We start from the raw sequence: 21,579 nt of genomic DNA, 5'->3' as shown, positions 1-21,579 counted from the left end.
CAATCCTCACACTGTGTGAAGAGTCAGGCAGGTACACATGGAGGTGTGACACAATCCTCACACTGCGTGAAGAGTCAGGCAGGTACACAGCTGGAGGTGTGACACAATCCTTACACTGTGTGAAGAGTCAGGCAGGTACACAGCTGGAGGTGTGACACAATCCACACACTGTGTGAAGAGTCAGGCAGGTACACATGGAGGTGTGACACAATCCTCACACTGTGAAGAGTCAGGCAGGTACACATGGAGGTGTGACACAATCCTCACACTGTGTGAAGAGTCAGGCAGGTACACATGGAGGTGTGACACAATCCTCACACTGTTTTGACATCGCCTTCATTTCTCAGTTAATTTATGTGAATAAAAATATCAAAACAATTGATATAATGTTGTAAAGATATCTCAGCAATGCGTTTAGCACAGGAGACAGCAATGGAAAGAGTGTGTTTGTTATAAACACTAAAGCGTGTTCTGTAATAATTTAAACTTATACACTGCTGTTATTGTAACAACTGCAGACTTTTTATTATAACATGAACTTATCAATACTATAAAATAATAAAACCTGCATGTCCCATGTTGTTATTATTATGAAAAGCAATGGTTAGCTGTGTGTTTGTTGAAAACACTAAAGGGTGTTCTGTAACACTTCAAACCAGATAGGAGTTATAGAAATAAATAATAAATCAACAAGCATATCAGCCTCTAGCAAACAAGTAGTAAAGTGAACCAGTACCTGATGCAGCAAGAATCCATTTCCAGACTAGAAGAAAGAAAGAGCTGTCATTCATCTTCCCCGGGGACACCAGTGCAAGGTCTGTTTTCTCGTCCCAAGTCCAGAAGAATGGATAGAGTTTCTCATTGGGATTGAACTCCATGTCAGTGAAAGTGTAGATGTGAGATCTGGTCTCCACATTGTAAAAGGAGAGCCGTCCTTCCTCATAATCCAGATACACCCCCAGCTTCTGGGGCTTCAGGCTCAGGGGGAGGGGGGTCTGGGGGTCAGTGAGAGCAATGAACTCATCTTTATCTTCATCTCCATCCCACCCCACAGTCCAGTAACCCTGCTGGGGGGTCATGCTGAACTCCTCCTTCCTCGGGGGAGACTCTCTGCTGACTCCTAATCTCCAGAATGTATTCTTTCCCACCCCCAGCTCCCAGTAGTGTCTCCCTGAGGTGAAGCCCTCCTTGCCCAGCACACAGCGCCTGTAATCAAATCTCTGAGAACTGTTATAATCCTGCCTTTTCCCTCTCACTTGTTTCCCATCCACAGGCAGTGTGAGCCGGGGGTGTGCTGTATCAAGGTCCAGAGTCAAACTGTCAACTGTGAAGAAGAGAGGAGACAATAATAATAATAATAATAATAATAATAATAATAATAATAATAATAATAATAATAATAATAATAATAATAATCCATCCATTATCTATAACCACTTAATCCTATAGAGGGCTGCGGTGAGCCAGAGCCTAACCCGACAGACACAGGGGCGCAAGGTGACACTCTACACCCTGGACGGGACGCCAGTCCATCGCAGAGCAACTAAGGGGCAATTTAGAGAGGCCAATCCACTTAGCCAGCATGTCTTTGGACTATGGGAGGAAACTAGAGTACCCAGAGAAAACCCACGCAAACACAGGGAGAACATGCAAACTCTACACAGACAGACCCCTGAGGCCGGACTCGAACCCAGGACCCTGGAGCTGTGAGGCAGCAACGCTAACCACCGTGCCAATAATAATAATAAAATAATAATAATAATAATAAATTGAGTATTTATAGTGTGTTTTCTGTATCAATTATATGTCCAGAGGTTAAAGCAAAGTGGCAGTGAAAGGGTTATTTTTACTGGACTCCAGCAAAGAAACTCAAAGAATACAGCTGTTTACCAGAAATGAAGACAGTTTACTCAAAGTGTTGGGTCTCTATGCAGTAGAAATCACATGACTCAGTGTGGCATTCATATGAGGTCAATGCCATGGTCACCAGCACCTTTAGCATGCAGGGTTTACATGAATCTGCTAACATGAAGTCACTTTTTATTATAGATGTAAACACAGTGAGTGAGACGGGGCTCCTCGCTGCTCTTTTACCCTCCACTGTGAAAGGAATCCATTGAAGAGACACATACCTGCTGAGCTGAGGATCCACTTCCATTCTAGAACACAGAAATAAAGAGAGCATTATTTTACAATCACTCCTCCTGTACTTTCTACAGTTCAGAAGATGTGCAGCACACACTAACCAGCAGGGCTGTGCTGGGGTGAGTCAGGCTGTGGATTTCCACACACTCTACATACCTGATTTAAGGGTGCGGCTCACAGACTCTGTGAAAGAAGAGAGCTGGATTACTTTCTGCACACTGAGGTGTAAAATCTATTGCGCACTATTGTGAAGAGCTGCATGTAAATACAGTAGGGTTGCCAGGGGTGACAGAAAACACAGAAATGAACTCCTCTGTCAGCTTGGCTTGTTCTGACAGCCCCCCACCTCCCCGATAGCCAGCACACATCTCTCCAGAGAAATGAACTCCTCTGTCAGCTTGGCTTGTTCTGACAGCCCCCCACCTCCCCGATAGCCAGCACACATCTCTCCAGAGAAATGAACTCCTCTGTCAGCTTGGCTTGTTCTGACAGCCCCCCACCTCCCCGATAGCCAGCACACATCTCTCCAGAGAAATGAACTCCTCTGTCAGAGCCCTATGGAGTTCAGTGATATCCTCCTCCAGCTCTCTCATCACCTCGCTAGTGCTCTTTGTAGCATTCATAGTGTACTGTTGACAAAACAGTCGGGTCTGAACTTTACTCACATCCCACCATTGCCTTATTGATAAAAAAAGCCCCTTTCTGCCTTTCATCGTTCATAAAAGAAGTCTTTTAAAAGTTTAGTATAACATGCCAATAGGAAGAATAAACACATTCAGTAGGGATAATCATATTCAAACTGACCAAACTATGATCAGATAGACCTGTGGGATGAATAGTACATTTAGAAAAATAATTTAAATGATGCTTAAACACATCAAATGTATCTTGTCGAGCTAAACATATATTCCCATGGTTCCCCTTAGCCCAGGTATAGTTATTATTATTTATTTCTTAGCAGACGCCCTTATCCAGGGCGACTTACAATTGTTACAAGATATCACGTTATACATTATTTCACATTATACAGATATCACATTATTTTTACATACAATTACCCATTTATACAGTTGGGTTTTTACTGGAGCAATCTAGGTAAAGTACCTTGCTCAAGGGTACAACAGCAGTGTCCCCCACTGGGGATTGAACCCATGACCCTCTGGTCAAGAGTCCAGAGCCCTAACCACTACTCCACAGTGCTTAACATCAGGATTCATTACCCTCCACACATCCTCCTTATCATGCGCTGTTAAAACACTAACCAGCTCCTTAACTGACCTGGGGTGAGGCTCTGGGCTATTCTGTCTAGCTTGTCGTCAACTGTACAATTAAAATCACCAGTTAATAAAACCACTTCTTCAGTCTGACTCTGGGCGATAACTCCATTGAGAGTCTGAAAAAACAGCACCCTCTCTCTCCCATCGTTTGGTGCATAAATATTAACAAATACTAAATTTGTACCCTCTACAGATAACCTCCCCTTCCCAATCCTCTCAGATTTATTATTATCATCTGTATGGGTCTCTTGGAGCATGGCAACATTAACTTTCTTATGGTTTATATATTCACACTGAGCTGCTCTCTTTGCACAATCTCTACCTCCACTTATATTTAAAGTTCCTATATTAAGAATCTGCATTGTTGGGTTGAAAAAAGAGCTGCACTGGAAAGTACAAACAATAGTAAAAACGTACAAAAGAAAAGATGCTTGTGTAGACTTATACATCATTCCTGTTTAGAGAGGCACGAACTTTGCTTATTACATGTTTTAATTGATCTCTTTCTCTTTGCTCCATGCCCAATACAGCTGCATTGCGTCTAATTTGCTGTGCAGAATTTAAGAACAATTTTAAATCAGGGCAGTGCTCAAAAACTTGAATCCCTCTTTTCCCTTTAACGGAGCTTCAAAATCCTTGATCCCCTATGGACTGGGACCCCCCCCCCCCGACCCCCTCCCCCCCCCCCGACTTTGTCCATCACGGCCGTTAATTTATAAAAGACCCAACTATTAATGTGTTTCTTTTTACAAAACTATGACATAAGAAACAAAAGGATGAAAAGTGAAAAAGAAAAAAAAAGCAGAGGAGAACCCCTCACTCACTCTGAGCTCCGCACTCTACACACGCAGAGGAGAACCCCTCACTCACTCTGAGCTCCGCACTCTACACACGCAGAGGAGAACCCCTCACTCACTCTGAGCTCCACACTCTGGACACGCAGAGGAGAACCCCTCACTCACTCTGAGCTCCGCACTCTGCACACGCAGAGGAGAACCCCTCACTCACTCTGAGCTCCGACTCTGCACACACAGAGGAGAACCCCTCACTCACTCTGAGCTCCGCACTCTGCACACGCAGAGGAGAACCCCTCACTCACTCTGAGCTCCGCACTCTGCAGAGGAGAACCCCTCACTCACTCTGAGCTCCACACTCTGGACACGCAGAGGAGAACCCCTCACTCACTCTGAGCTCCGCACTCTGCACACGCAGAGGAGAACCCCTCACTCACTCTGAGCTCCGACTCTGCACACACAGAGGAGAACCCCTCACTCACTCTGAGCTCCGCACTCTGCACACGCAGAGGAGAACCCCTCACTCACTCTGAGCTCCGCACTCTGCAGAGGAGAACCCCTCACTCACTCTGAGCTCCGCACTCTACACACGCAGAGGAGAACCCCTCACTCACTCTGAGCTCCGCACTCTACACACGCAGAGGAGAACCCCTCACTCACTCTGAGCTCCGCACTCTGCACACGCAGAGAACCCCTCACTCACTCTGAGCTCCGCACTCTGCACACGCAGAGGAGAACCCCTCACTCACTCTGAGCTCCACACTCTGCACACGCAGAGGAGAACCCCTCACTCACTCTGAGCTCCGCACTCTGCACACGCAGAGGAGAACCCCTCACTCACTCTGAGCTCCGCACTCTGCACACGCAGAGGAGAACCCCTCACTTACTCTGAGCTCCGCACTCTGCACACGCAGAGGAGAATCCCTCACTCACACTGAGCTCCGCACTCTGCACACAAAGAGGAGAACCCCTCACTCACTCTGAGCTCCGCACTCTGCACACGCAGAGGAGAACCCCTCACTCACTCTGAGCACCACACTCTGCACACGCAGAGGAGAACCCCTCACTCACTCTGAACTCCGCACTCTGCACACGCACTGCAAGCACTCCCGACAGACACAGCGACAGACAGACAGCATGAGTAGATAGATAGATAGATAGATAGATATAAACATTTAGAGTAATTCTACAAATAAAGTTATGAAAACAGTTCTTACCAAGTTCCTCACGAAGGCGCTGAGCAGCTAAAAGAAATGAATCAGACAGAACAGTGTGTGGTTATTTCAGCTCCAGTACAGATTCAAATGAATCAGACAGAACAGTGTGTGGTTATTTCAGCTCCAGTGCAGATTCAAATGAATCAGACAGAACAGTGTGTGGTTATTTCAGCTCCAGTGCAGATTAAAATGAATCAGACAGAACAGTGTGTGGTTATTTCAGCTCCAGTATAGATTAAAATGAATCAGACAGAACAGTGTGTGGTTATTTCAGCTCCAGTACAGATTAAAATGAATCAGACAGAACAGTGTGTGGTTATTTCAGCTCCAGTACAGATTAAAATGAATCAGACAGAACAGTGTGTGGTTATTTCAGCTCCAGTACAGATTAAAATGAATCAGACAGAACAGTGTGTGGTTATTTCAGCTCCAGTACAGATTAAAATGAATCAGACAGAACAGTGTGTGGTTATTTCAGCTCCAGTGCAGATTAAAATGAATCAGACAGAACAGTGTGTGGTTATTTCAGCTCCAGTACAGATTAAAATGAATCAGACAGAACAGTGTGTGGTTATTTCAGCTCCAGTACAGATTAAAATGAATCAGACAGAACAGTGTGTGGTTATTTCAGCTCCAGTACAGATTAAAATGAATCAGACAGAACAGTGTGTGGTTATTTCAGCTCCAGTACAGATTAAAATGAATCAGACAGAACAGTGTGTGGTTATTTCAGCTCCAGTACAGATTAAAATGAATCAGACAGAACAGTGTGTGGTTATTTCAGCTCCAGAACAGATTAAAATGAATCAGACAGAACAGTGTGTGGTTATTTCAGCTCCAGTACAGATTAAAATGAATCAGACAGAACAGTGTGTGGTTATTTCAGCTCCAGTACAGATTAAAATGAATCAGACAGAACAGTGTGTGGTTATTTCAGCTCCAGTACAGATTAAAATGAATCAGACAGAACAGTGTGTGGTTATTTCAGCTCCAGTACAGATTAAAATGAATCAGACAGAACAGTGTGTGGTTATTTCAGCTCCAGTACAGATTAAAATGAATCAGACAGAACAGTGTGTGGTTATTTCAGCTCCAGTACAGATTAAAATGAATCAGACAGAACAGTGTGTGGTTATTTCAGCTCCAGTACAGATTAAAATGAATCAGACAGAACAGTGTGTGGTTATTTCAGCTCCAGTACAGATTAAATTGCAGTATGAAAAACACAACCAGTTAAATGAACAGGATGTCCATGTGAAAATGAATCTGCTATCTGTGAAGTATATGAAACATACAAACTAAAATTGTTACAATTTTCAACATCCCTCTAAAGGAAATATTTATATTCCTAAACCTTTCTGTGCAAACCCCCACCCCAACTTTTTTTAAATTTAAATTTTAATAGATTAATTTATTTAACCATGAGATTTAATTTATTAATTTATTTAATCAGGTCTCATTTACAAGAGGGTCCTGGAAACAATAAAATAACAATTGCAATGTATAAAAACAATTATATTTATTATTATTTATAATCATTTCTAATGAGCTGGATTTCCGGTCCAGGGATGTCTTTATTTATGGGTGTGGTAGTTTAAGATACTGCTGCAGAAACCTGGAATGGGTTTTCAGCATCGCTTCATTAAGTGCTTTACTTACCCATAGGCTCAAGCTTTCTCTCCATGGCTAGAAGAAAAACAGAACAGTCCATATTATTGTAAACCTGTTTGACATGTTTAAAATGCACAGAGCTGTATGAAATGCCTCATGATAATGATAAAGTTCATACCATCCATTCTTCTCCATTGGATCACCAGCAGAGGAATGGCTCCAATACTGAGAGCTAAAGTCAAGAAGAAAGCCACCATCCATCCACAGACTCCTGGGAAAAAATCACCTGGAAAACAACACAGCAGCTCAACACACTGGAACACACACACCCCTCCCAACACTGAACCACACCCCCTCATAGTGAGCATTCCACACACCCCTGCAAACGCTGACCACACCCCTCATAGTGAGCATTCCACACACCCCTCCCAACACTGAGCCACACCCCTCATAGTGAGCATTCCACACACCCCTGCCAACACTGACCACACCCCTCATAGTGAGCATTCCACACACCCCTCCCAACACTGACCACACCCCTCATAGTGAGCATTCCACACACCCCTCCCAACACTGACCACACCCCTCATAGTGAGCATTCCACACACCCCTCCCAACACTGACCACACCCCTCATAGTGAGCATTCCACTCACCCCTCCCAACACTGAGCCACACCTCCTCAGTGAGCATTCCACACACCCCTCCCAACACTGACCACACCCCTCATAGTGGGCATTCCACACACCCCTCCCAACACTGACCACACCCCTCATAGTGAGCATTCCACACACCCCTCCCAACACTGACCACACCCCTCATAGTGAGCATTCCACACACCCCTCCCAACACTGAGCCACACCCTTCATAGTGAGCATTCCACACACCCCTGCCAACACTGACCACACCCCTCATAGTGAGCATTCCACACACCCCTCCCAACACTGACCACACCCCTCATAGTGAGCATTCCACACACCCCTCCCAACACTGACCACACCCCTCATAGTGAGCATTCCACTCACCCCTCCGAACACTGAGCCACACCTCCTCAGTGAGCATTCCACACACCCCTCCCAACACTGACCACACCCCTCATAGTGGGCATTCCACACACCCCTCCCAACACTGACCATACCCCTCATAGTGAGCATTCCACACACCCCTCCCAAAACTGAGCCACACCCCTCATAGTGAGCATTCCACACACCCCTCCCAACACTGACCACACCCCTCATAGTGAGCATTCCACACACCCCTCCCAACACTGACCACACCCCTCATAGTGAGCATTCCACACACCCCTCCCAAAACTGACCACACCCCTCATAGTGAGCATTCCACACACCCCTCCCAACACTGAGCCACACCCCCTCATAGTGAGCATTCCACACACCCCTCCCAACACTGAGCCACACCCCCTCATAGTGAGCATTCCACACACCCCTCCCAACACTGAGACACACCCCCTCATAGTGAGCATTCCACACACCCCTCCCAACACTGAGCCACACCCCCTCATAGTGAGCATTCCACACACCCCTCCCAACACTGAGACACACCCCTTCATTCATTCAGATATTGACTGGTCCAATAGTTCATATGTTTGATTCAGATATTGACTGGTCCACTAGTTCATGTGTTTGATTCAGATATTGACTGGCCCACTAGTTCATGTGTTTGATTCAGATATTGACTGGTCCACTATTTCATGTGTTTGATTCAGATGTTGACTGGCCCAATAGTTCATGTGTTTGATTCAGATATTGACTGGCCCACTAGTTCATGTGTTTGATTCAGATATTGACTGGTCCACTATTTCATGTGTTTGATTCAGATGTTGACTGGCCGAATAGTTCATGTGTTTGATTCAGATATTGACTGGCCCACTAGTTCATGTGTTTGATTCAGATATTGACTGGTCCACTAGTTCATGTGTTTGATTCAGATATTGACTGGTCCACTAGTTCATGTGTTTGATTCAGATATTGACTGGCCCACTAGTTCATGTGTTTGATTCAGATATTGACTGGTCCACTAGTTCATGTGTTTGATTCAGATATTGACTGGTCCACTAGTTCATGTGTTTGATTCAGATATTGACTGGTCCACTAGTTCATGTGTTTGATTCAGATATTGACTGGTCCACTAGTTCATGTGTTTGATTCAGATATTGACTGGTCCACTAGTTCATGTGTTTGATTCAGATATTGAATGGTCCACTAGTTCATGTGTTTGATTCAGATGTTGATGCCCCATCATGGTGACTGTAATCTATGGTCAGTGTGAGTCAGGCTCAATCCACAAACATGTGATACTCACTGGATATGTGGAGTTTGGATTCCCAGTCTGGTTTGGGTGTTTTACTTCTAACCAGACAAGAGAACACATTGGACTGCTGTTTGATTTTGATGTAGCTGCTGACACTGAGGAACCCCTGACTGTCACTCTGCACTGTTGGGCTGGACAGTGATGTCACATTGTTTCCATCCTTGTCTCTCCAGATCACTTCAGGTTCAGAGCTCCACCCCTCTGATCTGCACACCAGCCGGGTCTGCTCTCCTTGTGTAGAGTCTATAGAGATTGAGGGCTGGGTCCCCAGAGCTGTCAGGGAATAGAGACAGTGAGACACACACAGATAGACTGTCAGGGAATAGAGACATTGAGACACACACAGATAGACTGTCAGGGAATAGAGACAGTGAGACACACACAGATAGACTGTCAGGGAATAGAGACAGTGAGACACACACAGATAGACTGTCAGGGAATAGAGACAGTGAGACACACACAGATAGACTGTCAGGGAATAGAGACAGTGAGACACACACAGATAGACTGTCAGGGAATAGAGACAGTGAGACACACACAGATAGACTGTCAGGGAATAGAGACAGTGAGACACACACAGATAGACTGTCAGGGAATAGAGACAGTGAGACACACACAGATAGACTGTCAGGGAACAGAGACAGTGAGACACACACAGATAGACACACCAGCCAGGTCTCCTTGTGTTATATGTAGGGCCCTACCCATTTCACAGCTGTGAAAAACGTGACAGTGCCCGTGAAATTCATTCTGCACCGGTCTGGTCTGTTTTGTGGACTTTTATGAAGGTGACCAGACGTCCCGTTTTGGACGGGAGGTCCCACTTTTGGAACACTGGTCCCAGTGTCCCCAGAACCTTTCTTGCGACGCTCATTTCGTCCCGTTTTTTTTTTTTTTTTCCCAGACCATCGTCGCGCCGGTAACAGAATATTGTATTTGCATGCAGGCTGCTGTGTTACTACCATATCTAACTTATTACAGTACAATGACACTTGATGTGACTAAAGGGAAGGCTGAACGACCAGCAGCATTAAAAAGCGTCTGCACAGCGCCGTGCAAATCTGGAGAATTACTGAACAGTCACCGTTCATATTTGCAACCAATCACAGAATTGCGGGCGGGTTTATTCATGTTGCTGAAATGAAGTGGTGGCTATCCTCGTCTGAATCATCACTCTCACTGCGTGACCAGGTTACACTACAGTAGTCAAAAAAATAACGGCAAATGTCAGGGCTCGAATGACTGGGGGGCTGGAGGTGGGGTCGATCCCTTTACGGTTCTGCTAGTAGCTTTATTTCCAAATGTTATTTTTAACATGTTTTAAGCCGACAGGTATCACTGAAAACATGTTCATTGTATGATGTCATTTCCTGCCTTGTCTATGCAGTTTTTCAGTACCAATCAATGATAATGAGAAAGCGTCTCCTGACAATCTGAAAACTCCCCTGCACATTTTACACAGGCTAATGCTTATGCTTATATTAAGGACGATTAAAGAGTATTTGTTTCATAAGAAAAGAAGTGACAACATTTCAATTGATCAGAAAAGGAGTATGATTTCATCTTATTAACTGTGAGTCTCTGCATTCACTTTCAATATGATATTAGATCAAACATTGCCAAAGTTAAAATAAAAACCCTGGAGCTTCCCCACAGCTTGGAGGTTGGAAGTTATTCACAGTGTTTCCATACTGTCCCAGTTTAAGGGCTTAAAAATCTGGTCACCTTAACTTTCACCCTGCACTAAAATCCAATTAAGTGATATGTACTGTTACAGGTTCCTGATGCGCTCGTTTTCAATTTAAAAAAGAAAGCTCATCATGAACTGGACAGGATTTATTGATTTATTGACAACAGTCAATAACTGGGCTCTACTCACTGATTGGTAGACACGGGCATCCGGGGCGGGTTTAGTATGACCTCAATGGATCTATCGTCACTAGAGTCAAATTAGACCCACATTTTTAAATGAGTGTCCAAAGCAAATCAAAAAGTGCTCCAGTCATTACTGCAGCGGATCACGGACAATCATTTGGAAGCCAAATATATACCAAGCAGCAGGAAAATACATAAAAAACACAACAGGACAAAAAAAAAATAATGTCAGTAATTTCAGAGACGTCTGGTTTATATTTTTTAGCCTCTGGATATATTGTCCAGCTACAGACCCATCCCTAGCTTGATGCTGTCTGTCTATTCCAACAAACTGTGTGGATGCAGAGAGAGCTGTGTCTAAATACAGACAGGTGTTTACACCACAGAGACAGGGAATTATTATTATTATTATTATTATTATTATTATTATTATTATTATTATTATTATTATTTGTTTATTTAGCAGACGCCTTTATCCACGGCAACTTACAGAGACTAGGGTGTGTGAACTATGCATCAGCTGCAGAGTCACTTACAACTACGTCTCACCCGAAAGACGGAGCACAAGGAGATTAAGTGACTTGCTCAGGGTCACAGGGAGTGAAGAGAAACAGCGTTTCAGAATAGCTTTTGAGTTAGTGTTGCACACAATGATGTTTAAAAACAGAACAGTTTTTTTTCATAACAATAACAGAAACGCAGCAATCACAGAGCAATCCTCTGGATTTCAGTTTCATGTTCTTTTAGCGTTTCTGCTTTGTTAGTCACAGGCTTTTGTTCAGGGCTTTACATGTTTATATTTTGCAGGTTTTAACAAAACGTGAAATTTAAGATTTAAATAGCTGAAACCGTGAAATTTAAGATCTTTAAAATGTTATGACTGTAAAATTTATGAAAATGTACCGTGAATTTGGTAGGGCCCTAGTTATACATCTTTATTATAGACTGAACTACTGTGTCAGTGCTGACATATCCAGTCCACATATACATGTTCAAAAGTTGAATATGTTCTGCTGTTTCCTAAACCGATGCTTTAGTTCAAGTCAGCCTTCATTTGTGCAAAACCTGCATGTAAACAAACAAACCCCTTCCAGGACTTTTGTTTTAATATTTACTGTGGTTTATAAAAGTCACTTATTTTAGACTGCGTCAAGCCTTTTTCAGGTTAAACAAATCGACCCGTTCCATCAAGGTAAGCCATTTGTTTTTATCCATTAGAATGTCTCTAATTGTCCTTCGATTCACAGTGTGTGCCTCACTTAGGTGAGAAAACATTTGCGATGTCTTGCTGACTTGCTTTCTTATTTTCAGATGCAGACATGCAGATTTGTTTCTTTTGCTCTGGTGTTAAATGTAGGGTCGACTCGCCATGTTGGACTGAACGTTCAGTTAACAATGAATTAGGAAAGTGAGTCAAAGGTAACTGCATAACTTAGTTGTTTTAATTGGCCATGATTATTTCGCTGGCGCTACAATGAGGGAAACTGCAATGCTTATATTTATGTTTGCTTGGCTTGGGAAGCTGGCGGGTGGCAGACAGCGGGGTGTGATATAACGGGTACAAATAGCACTGTTTTTATATTAGTGACATTTGTTCAGAGAGAATAGCTGGTGGTATGCGAGGATGATGTTATAAAGGGGGGCGGTATAACGTGGGACAACTGTATTTACATTATTAAGTGAAGGTTATTGAGAATATCAGATTGTGAGGGTATATGGAGAGTCTGTGTTTCTGTTCAGCCTTCTGTCACACTGACATGTTTGTAACTTGGTAATTCATATTCTATACTGTTCTGTACATACTGTTGTATATGTCATGGTCCTCAACTTGTTCTGCATACTGCAAGTCTAGATAATTTAATTTTACAGCCGTGGGTAGTTTTATAATGAAGAGACAAGAGCTGGTGATACATTAGTAGTGGGTTCAACTTGTGTATCAAACATTACTGACCTGCGACTATCACTTCAGTCTGTCCTTCTTCATACCAACTTCCACCATCAGCATAGCAGGTATAGACGCCTCTATCAGAGGGCTGGAGGTTTTTCAGTTTCAGAGAGATATCACCTCTCTGTAGTGCTAAGGGAGAGAGAGCAGTGCGGCCCCGGTAATCACTGTCCTGTGTTTCTAGAAGATTCTCTTGGAAACGATATAAATGGACTGGTTTTTCAAATGCATCCCTGAACCACCTCACTTCCATGTCCACAGCACTGAGTCGGGGTGAAATGTGACAGGGCAGGATGACTTCATCACCAGGCTCAGCAATGACAGGCTGATCAGAGCCAACGACAGTCCATCGTCCTGAGAAAGACAAGACGAGGTAAAGCAATTGCAAACAAATAGGCCATTTCTCAAAACAGTAGAAATATTAGAATATTAGAAATAGTTGAGCGCTATTAGCTGTTCTGTAAGCCCATACATTAATGCAGGCAGCTATATACAGGACCCTGGAAATAAGAGGGAGCATCTCAGTGGATCAGTTTCATTTCTACAGTCCCTCTCACCTTGTGTAGAAACAGCTGGTAGCAAACTCAAGACAATGAGACAGGTCCTCCCCAGGAATCCCATCTTCATTTCCCTGGAAAACAACGATAAAGACCTCTTAGTTAAAGCTGTGTGTCACAAACAAACCAAACACAATCTGGAATCAGATGATTAATATCAGGAATCACATTCATCGGGATGGTTCTTATTTGAATGTTCAGCTGCTTTCAAAACTGCTTTGGTTAAGCCTTTATTCAAAAAATCCAACTTGGATTGTAATTTTAGACCAGCTTCTAACTTGCCGTTCTTAGCTAAGGTTCTTGAGAAGGTAGTAGTCAATCAACTACGATTTCTGGATAGTAGCAATGTTCTTGAGAAGGTAGTAGTAGATCCACTGAACAGATTTCTGGATTTTAGCAATGTTCTTGAAGGTAGTAGCTGATCCACTCAACAGATTTCTGGATTGTAGCAATGTTCTTGAGAAGTTCAGTCAGGGTTTTGATCTGCTCACAGTACAGAGGCTGCCCTTGTCAGAGTGGTGAATGACTTACTGATGAGAGCAGACTCTAACTCTATATCCATTGTGGTTCTGTTACACATCAGTGATACTGTGGATCAGGACATTTTAATTGAGCATCTTAAAAGCTGGGCTGGCCTGACTGGAACTGTTCTAAACTGGTTTAAGTCGTATCTAACAGACAGTACTGTGTTTCTTTAGGGGAGTCTGTATCAGGATTATCTCCCAGAACTGCCTCCTGTTGTCTGCATCTCCCTGCTCCTGACCGATAAATGCAACTCTCCCACGAAACATAAGACACATATTTTTCAGCCTCAAATCCCTTTATTACAAAAAATAATGTCTGGTTCAATGTGTGTTACCAGAGTAAAAAGAATACTGGCTGGTTCAGTGTGTATTAGCAGAGGTAATACCATCTCAAGCTCCATTGTCCCCAGAACCTCTCGATGGTATTACTCCCTAGTAATACACACTGAACCAGCCAGTATTGTATTACACACTGAACCAGCCAGTATTCTATTACACACAGGACCAGCCAGTATTCTATTACACACTGAACCAGCCAATATTCTATTACACACTGAACCAGCCAGTATTGTATTACACACTGAACCAGCCAGTATTCTATTACACACTGAACCAGCCAGTATTCTATTACACACGGAACCAGCCAGTATTCTATTACACACGGAACCAGCCAGTATTCTCTTACACCCTGAACCAGCCAGTATTCTATTATACACTGAACCAGCCAGTATTGTATTACACACTGAACCAGCCAGTATTCTATTACACCCTGAACCAGCCAGTATTCTATTACACACTGAACCAGCCAGTATTCTATTACACACTGAACCAGCCAGTATTGTATTACACACTGAACCAGCCAGTATTCTATTACACACTGAACCAGCCAGTATTCTCTTACACCCTGAACCAGCCAGTATTGTATTTATATATGCTTTCACTGGTGAGATCACTGGTAAACACAGTATGAATCTTCACATCTTCACTGTTATGCTGAGGATACACTGCTGTATGTGTCTATGAAACCTGGTGACATCGCTGCTATTGGAGGTCTCAAAATGTCTTGCTATTGAGCTCCAGTACTGGGACATCGGGTTTGCATTGGGGAATACAACACAAAACAAATGGTGGGAAAATATCTTATTTATTTGTTTGCATGGAGAATTAGGCTGGAATATCACTCTGTGTTGATTGAACTGATAGTGTGATGTGGTACCGGCCCCACAGCCATGCATCTAATGAAGTGTTAATGACAGAGGTGGAGGTTCTTAACTGACAGATAATGAATGACCTGTGGGGGGTTCAGGGGGTTCACAGTCTACTCACCCCAAAACGAGGTCAGCCTTTGTCCTGTCGGACGCAAGTGAAATCAGAGGCAAGTCAACTGGGATTACAGTGAAATCAGAAGCAAGTCAACTGGGATTACAGAGAAATCAGAGGCAAGTCAACTGGGATTACAGTGAAATCAGAGGCAAGTCAACTGGGATTACAGTGAAATCAATCAGAGGCAAATCAACTGGGATTACAGTGAAATCAGAGATAAATCAACTGGGATTACAGTGAAATCAATCAGAGGCAAATCAACTGGGATTACAGTGAAATCAGAGGCAAGTCAACTGGGATTACAGTGAAATCAGAGGTTAGTCCGGTCAGACCACTGATGAATAATAATCAGGATCATCATTTCACTAACCTTTACTTTACAAAGACAGCAAGCAAATTAAAAGAGACACAACAACTGCATCTGTCCTGTGCTGCACTGCATCATTCAAAACTGCTGAAATAATAATAATAATAATAATTATAATAATAAATATTAGTTTTGTATAAAATAAATCCATGCACGTTTGAATATCAAAATGTGCGTCCTCATATTTCGATTGTGGTTTGCTTAGATAGTATTTTAAATATAGGAGCTGTATCCATCACGATTCAAATCATTATATAACAGGTGAATTGTAGGCTACTGCACACGACTACTACTGCTGATAACAACAATAACAGTAATAATATATGTTATGTTTTATATAAAATAAAACCATTGGCTTTTGAATGTCAAAATACTGTAAAACACGTCTGAGACAAATTCGGGACAGTTCAGGCTTTTCAACTCACATCCCAGTTACAGTGAGTGCCATCATCAGTGAACTGTACAGGGTGTTCATAATTCACTGAGTAGAGACTGTGAGTCCTGAGGGACTGTAGGCATCTTCAGTGAACTGTACAGGGTGTTCATAATTCACTGAGTAGAGACTGTGAGTCCTGAGGGACTGTAGGCATCTTCAGTGAACTGTACAGGGTGTTCATAATTCACTGAGTAGAGACTGTGAGTCCAGAGGGACTGTAGGCATCTTCAGTGAACTGTACAGGGTGTTCATAATTCACTGAGTAGAGACTGCGAGTCCTGAGGGACTATAGGCATCTTCAGTGAACTGTACAGGGTGTTCATAATTCACTGAGTAGAGACTGTGAGTCCTGAGGGACTGTAGGCATCTTCAGTGAACTGTACAGGGTGTTCATAATTCACTGAGTAGAGACTGTGAGTCCTGAGGGACTGTAGGCATCTTCAGTGAACTGTACAGGGTGTTCATAATTCACTGAGTAGAGACTGTGAGTCCTGAGGGACTGTAGGCATCTTCAGTGAACTGTACAGGGTGTTCATAATTCACTGAGTAGAGACTGTGAGTCCTGAGGGACTGTAGGCATCTTCAGTGAACTGTACAGGGTGTTCATAATTCACTGAGTAGAGACTGTGAGTCCTGAGGGACTGTAGGCATCTTCAGTGAACTGTACAGGGTGTTCATAATTCACTGAGTAGAGACTGTGAGTCCTGAGGGACTGCAGGCATCTTCAGTGAACTGTACAGGGTGTTCATAATTCACTGAGTAGAGACTGTGAGTCCTGAGGGACTGCAGGCATCTTCTGTGAACTGTACAGGGTGTTCATAATTCACTGAGTAGAGACTGAGAGTCCTGAGGGACTGTAGGCATCTTCAGTGAACTGTACAGGGTGGAACACACAGTGTTCACAATGCAGTTTGCAAGTGCACTCGGTTAGTTTATATGGTCTGTGAACCGGATGTTTACAATATCCTGCAGGGTATCTTGAAAGATGGCAGCTGTTGAAGTATTGCTCCAGTTTTTAGCAGCATGTTTTAGATTCTTACATATTGCTGTGGAGGGAAGCAGGGAGACGTGGGGAGCTCTTTGCTAATTTAATGAATACATGTGTTGAATGTCTGCAGTAGGAGAGAGTGCAGTATTCAGGTACATAATTCTGCTCTGTTCTCCTACTTTAGGCACTGAACAAAGTAATTTGAGAAAAGACTGAATATATTTTACTATTTTTGTGTTTTGTCCAGCTTAGATTTTGGTGTCTGACCAAATGTTTATCAGAGCTTTAGTTTCTTGCACTGTCCATGTAATTTATGGTCACCAGATTCGCAGTTTCTTTTCTCTTCAGTTCACTGACGCCGCAGTGACTCTGAAGCCACTAAAATAACAGTATATAATAAAAACATAACAGTTTACAAATTAAACATTGGGGGCCCTATTTAGCAACGTTCTCAAACCTCTAAGGCAATCACAAAACACTTTTGCGGACAGTTTACGCACCAGAATCAGGCGCACCTATGCAACAGACTTTGCCCACCTATGCAATTTAGCAACCCTGATTTAGTGCCCACCCGGCAAGTCAGCGTTAGCGCTGGACATGGGCTGAACTTTAGGGGAGTGTCTCAATTGACATGTGAAAACCAGGTCTAAACTGTGTGCACAATACATGGGTCGAGTATAAATAGAGCTGAAACTACCAGGGAAGCAGGTAAAGAAAAGAGAGAAAAATGAGAATAAAAGAAACACTGGATTCCTACGTGGTCAGAAGAAGAGGAGGAGGAGAAGGAGACATCCCCAAATATTTAGAAGTCATATTAGGCTATAGATGTAACTGCAGTGTCAGTAAAGCGGGCAGGAGAATTGATCCATTTCCCTGTCTCTCACAAGCTGCATCAAAATACAAAGCAGGGTTTTCTTGGGGGGTACGGGTTTCCTGGTGTCCTGGGAGCCATCGATTGCACTCATGTGCAGCTGCGCGCACCAACACAGAATAGACCCGATCTACATAAATCATAAGGGGACCTATTCTGACCTGAGTAGTGTGTGATGCCAACAACTACAACACAAATGTGTATGCAAACCATCCTGGCTCCACTCATGACTCGTTTATCCTCGCTAATTCACAGGTGGCAGCTGCGTTTCAGCGGGATGACAGTCTGACAGGCTGGTTGATAAGGGACTGCGGGTATCCACTGAGGCGGTGGCTACTGACACTGCTGCTCAATCCCACGACCCCTGTCGAACAGAGGTATAACCGTGCTTTAAATGTGCTTGTATTGTAATTGACAGAACATACGGAATCCTCAAAATGTGATTCCGATGTTTGGATGTCTCTGGGGGAACACTACAGCACACTCCTCAGAAAGGACTTGAGGGAAGCAGATGCTGAACTTGAAGCTCCAGTGGTGGAGGCTGCAGATGCTGAACTTGAAGCTCCAGTGGTGGAGGCTGCAGATGCTGAACTTGAAGCTCCAGTGGTGGAGGCTGCAGATGCTGAACTTGAAGCCCCAGTGGTGGAGGCTGCAGATGCTGAACTTGAAGCCCCAGTGGTGGAGGCTGCAGATGCTGAACTTGAAGCCTCAGCGGTGGAGGCTGCAGATGCTGAACTTGAAGCCCCAGTGGTGGAGGCTGCAGATGCTGAACTTGAAGCCTCAGTGGTGGAGGCTGCAGATGCTGAACTTGAAGCCCCAGTGGTGGAGGCTGCAGATGCTGAACTTGAAGCCCCAGTGGTGGAGGCTGCAGATGCTGAACTTGAAGCCTCAGTGGTGGAGGCTGCAGATGCTGAACTTGAAGCCCCAGTGGTGGAGGCTGCAGATGCTGAATCTGAAGCCCCAGTGGTGGAGGCTGCAGATGCTGAACTTGAAGCCCCAGTGGTGGAGGCTGCAGATGCTGAACTTGAAGCCTCAGCGGTGGAGGCTGCAGATGCTGAATCTGAAGCCCCAGTGGTGGAGGCTGCAGATGCTGAACTTGAAGCCCCAGTGGTGGAGGCTGCAGATGCTGAACTTGAAGCCCCAGTGGTGGAGGCTGCAGATGCTGAACTTGAAGCCCCAGTGGTGGAGGCAGCAGATGCTGAATCTGAAGCCCCAGTGGTGGAGGCTGCAGATGCTGAACTTGAAGCCCCAGTGGTGGAGGCTGCAGATGCTGAACTTGAAGCCTCAGTGGTGGAGGCTGCAGATGCTGAACTTGAAGCCTCAGTGGTGGAGGCTGCAGATGCTGAACTTGAAGCCTCAGCGGTGGAGGCTGCAGATGCTGAATCTGAAGCCCCAGTGGTGGAGGCTGCAGATGCTGAACTTGAAGCCCCAGTGATGGAGGCTGCAGATGCTGAACTTGAAGCCCCAGTGGTGGAGGCTGCAGATGCTGCAAGTGCCAGGCAGGTCAGACAAAGCCTTTAGACAGGGTTTACATAACTACGCATGCAGACCAAAAAAATAAAATGAGTTATTGTTGTGTCAGTATATTGTTTAACAGGAAAGCATTGATAATAAAGCGACGTTGCTCACGGTTCGAAGGTGAGCTATACATGCCTAAATTAAGCAAAACTCCGGATGTTTCTAAATTCTTCACCCCCCCCCTTCCGTCGCTCACTCGCTCGCTCAGCAAGTGAAACAGAAAAATATTTATGTAACTTAATTGTGCTTATAGATTCCTTTTTTATTTCTTCAGTATTCACTCTCCCAGTCCAGGCTGTAGCCTTGCTTAAGGGGCTTGGTCATCCTTCTCACTTGGGCTGCTGGACATTTTACATTTTTTTGCCCTTTGTCTTCTTCCTTCTCTTTTTTGGTTTCAAAATGCCCTCCGTTCGCTATCGCAGGTGCACAGATGCTCTTAAAGGGAATGTTGAATCCTTATTGGTTGTAACCTTACTCCCCCCACTGTGCTTTGATTGGCTGGGCGCATGATTCGCTATCTGATGTACGTTAGCCCACGCATGAGACCCGACTGCTGAATCACATTTCATGTGCTTTCATGGTGGTTCGCTAGTGTTGTCATTTTTGTCCTAGCAATAGTGGATGTGCACATATTTGCTAAATAGGGCCCTGGGTGTATTATTCACACAGTTTCATTCAATGTTAACCTCCACAGTGTGCAACAGCCATGGCTTTTTACTGTTGAGATATCTGCTGATTCCGGTCCACTGTGATTCATACTGTTGAGAAAATAAGAAGGTAATAACACACAACACTACCTTACTGTATTTCTCAACACAAAACCCTTCCTGGGTGCTTGAAACACTCAACTTCACTTACACTTATAAAACATCCACACTGTATACAAGCATTGACCAGACCAGAATGTAGGTTTGTACTGAAATATTTACACACGTATGTGCTGCTAGCCAATCAAGGGACAGATGCCTTCATATACTGACACAGTGTGATACTCTTGAATCACCACACCCTTATCCACTCTGTGGACAAGCAAACAGAGGGACAGATGCCTTCATATACTGACACAGTGTGATACTCTTGAATCACCACACCCTTATCCACTGTGTGCACAAGCAAACAGAGGGACAGATACCTTCATATACTGACACAGTCTGATACTCTTGAATCACCACACCCTTATCCACTGTGTGCACAAGCAAACAGAGGGACAGATGCCTCCATATATACTGACACAGTGTGATACTCTTCAATCACCACACCCTTACCCACTGTGTGCACAAGCAAACAGAGGGACAGATGGCTTCATATACTGACACAGTGTGATACTCTTGAAGCACCACACCCTTATCCACTGTGTGCACAAGCAAACAGAGGGACAGATGCCTCCATATATACTGACACAGTGTGATACTCTTCAATCACCACACCCTTATCCACTGTGTGCACAAGCAAACAGAGGGACAGATGCCTTCATATACTGACACAGTGTGATACTCTTCAATCACCACACCCTTATCCACTGTGTGCACAAGCAAACAGAGGGACAGATGCCTCCATATATACTGACACAGTGTGATACTCTTCAATCACCACACCCTTATCCACTGTGTGCACAAGCAAACAGAGGGACAGATGGCTTCATATACTGACACAGTGTGATACTCTTTAGCATGTGCTCCATCATGTCCAGTTTCATCACAGTGAATCAGTGCTCCTCAGAGACAGTGCATGCAAACACTTTGATGGAGACAGATAAACAGGGAGCCTCCACAAGCCCCAGATTCTGATCCTCTTGATTTGTG

At 44.0% G+C, this 21,579-nt stretch overlaps 1 protein-coding gene across 3 annotated transcripts in view; it reads right to left on the bottom strand.

Annotated features, from left to right (window-relative positions):
* Positions 1-21,579, bottom strand: part of LOC131709359 (butyrophilin subfamily 1 member A1-like) — a 90,779-nt gene that overhangs the window by 60,352 nt on the left and 8,848 nt on the right. For 2 of the 3 annotated variants that reach the window (XM_059011830.1, XM_059011828.1), the window contains exons 2-10: positions 13,751-13,824; positions 13,200-13,547; positions 9,365-9,646; positions 7,223-7,330; positions 7,093-7,119; positions 5,434-5,460; positions 2,302-2,328; positions 2,133-2,159; positions 737-1,324 (exon numbers count right to left, since the gene is read on the bottom strand). In XM_059011830.1, the coding sequence (XP_058867813.1) occupies positions 737-1,324; positions 2,133-2,159; positions 2,302-2,328; positions 5,434-5,460; positions 7,093-7,119; positions 7,223-7,330; positions 9,365-9,646; positions 13,200-13,547; positions 13,751-13,820 (1,504 nt within the window). In that variant the 5' untranslated portion in view covers positions 13,821-13,824. The remainder of the gene's footprint in view (positions 1-736; positions 1,325-2,132; positions 2,160-2,301; positions 2,329-5,433; positions 5,461-7,092; positions 7,120-7,222; positions 7,331-9,364; positions 9,647-13,199; positions 13,548-13,750; positions 13,825-21,579) is intronic. The other variant, XM_059011829.1, reaches the window with a different exon arrangement.

Source organism: Acipenser ruthenus, chromosome 43 (genome assembly GCF_902713425.1).
Source record: "Acipenser ruthenus chromosome 43, fAciRut3.2 maternal haplotype, whole genome shotgun sequence".
Classification (NCBI taxonomy): Eukaryota; Metazoa; Chordata; class Actinopteri; order Acipenseriformes; family Acipenseridae; genus Acipenser; species Acipenser ruthenus.
Note: the sequence above shows the minus strand (reverse complement) of the source record. Positions and strands in the feature narration are given on the sequence as shown.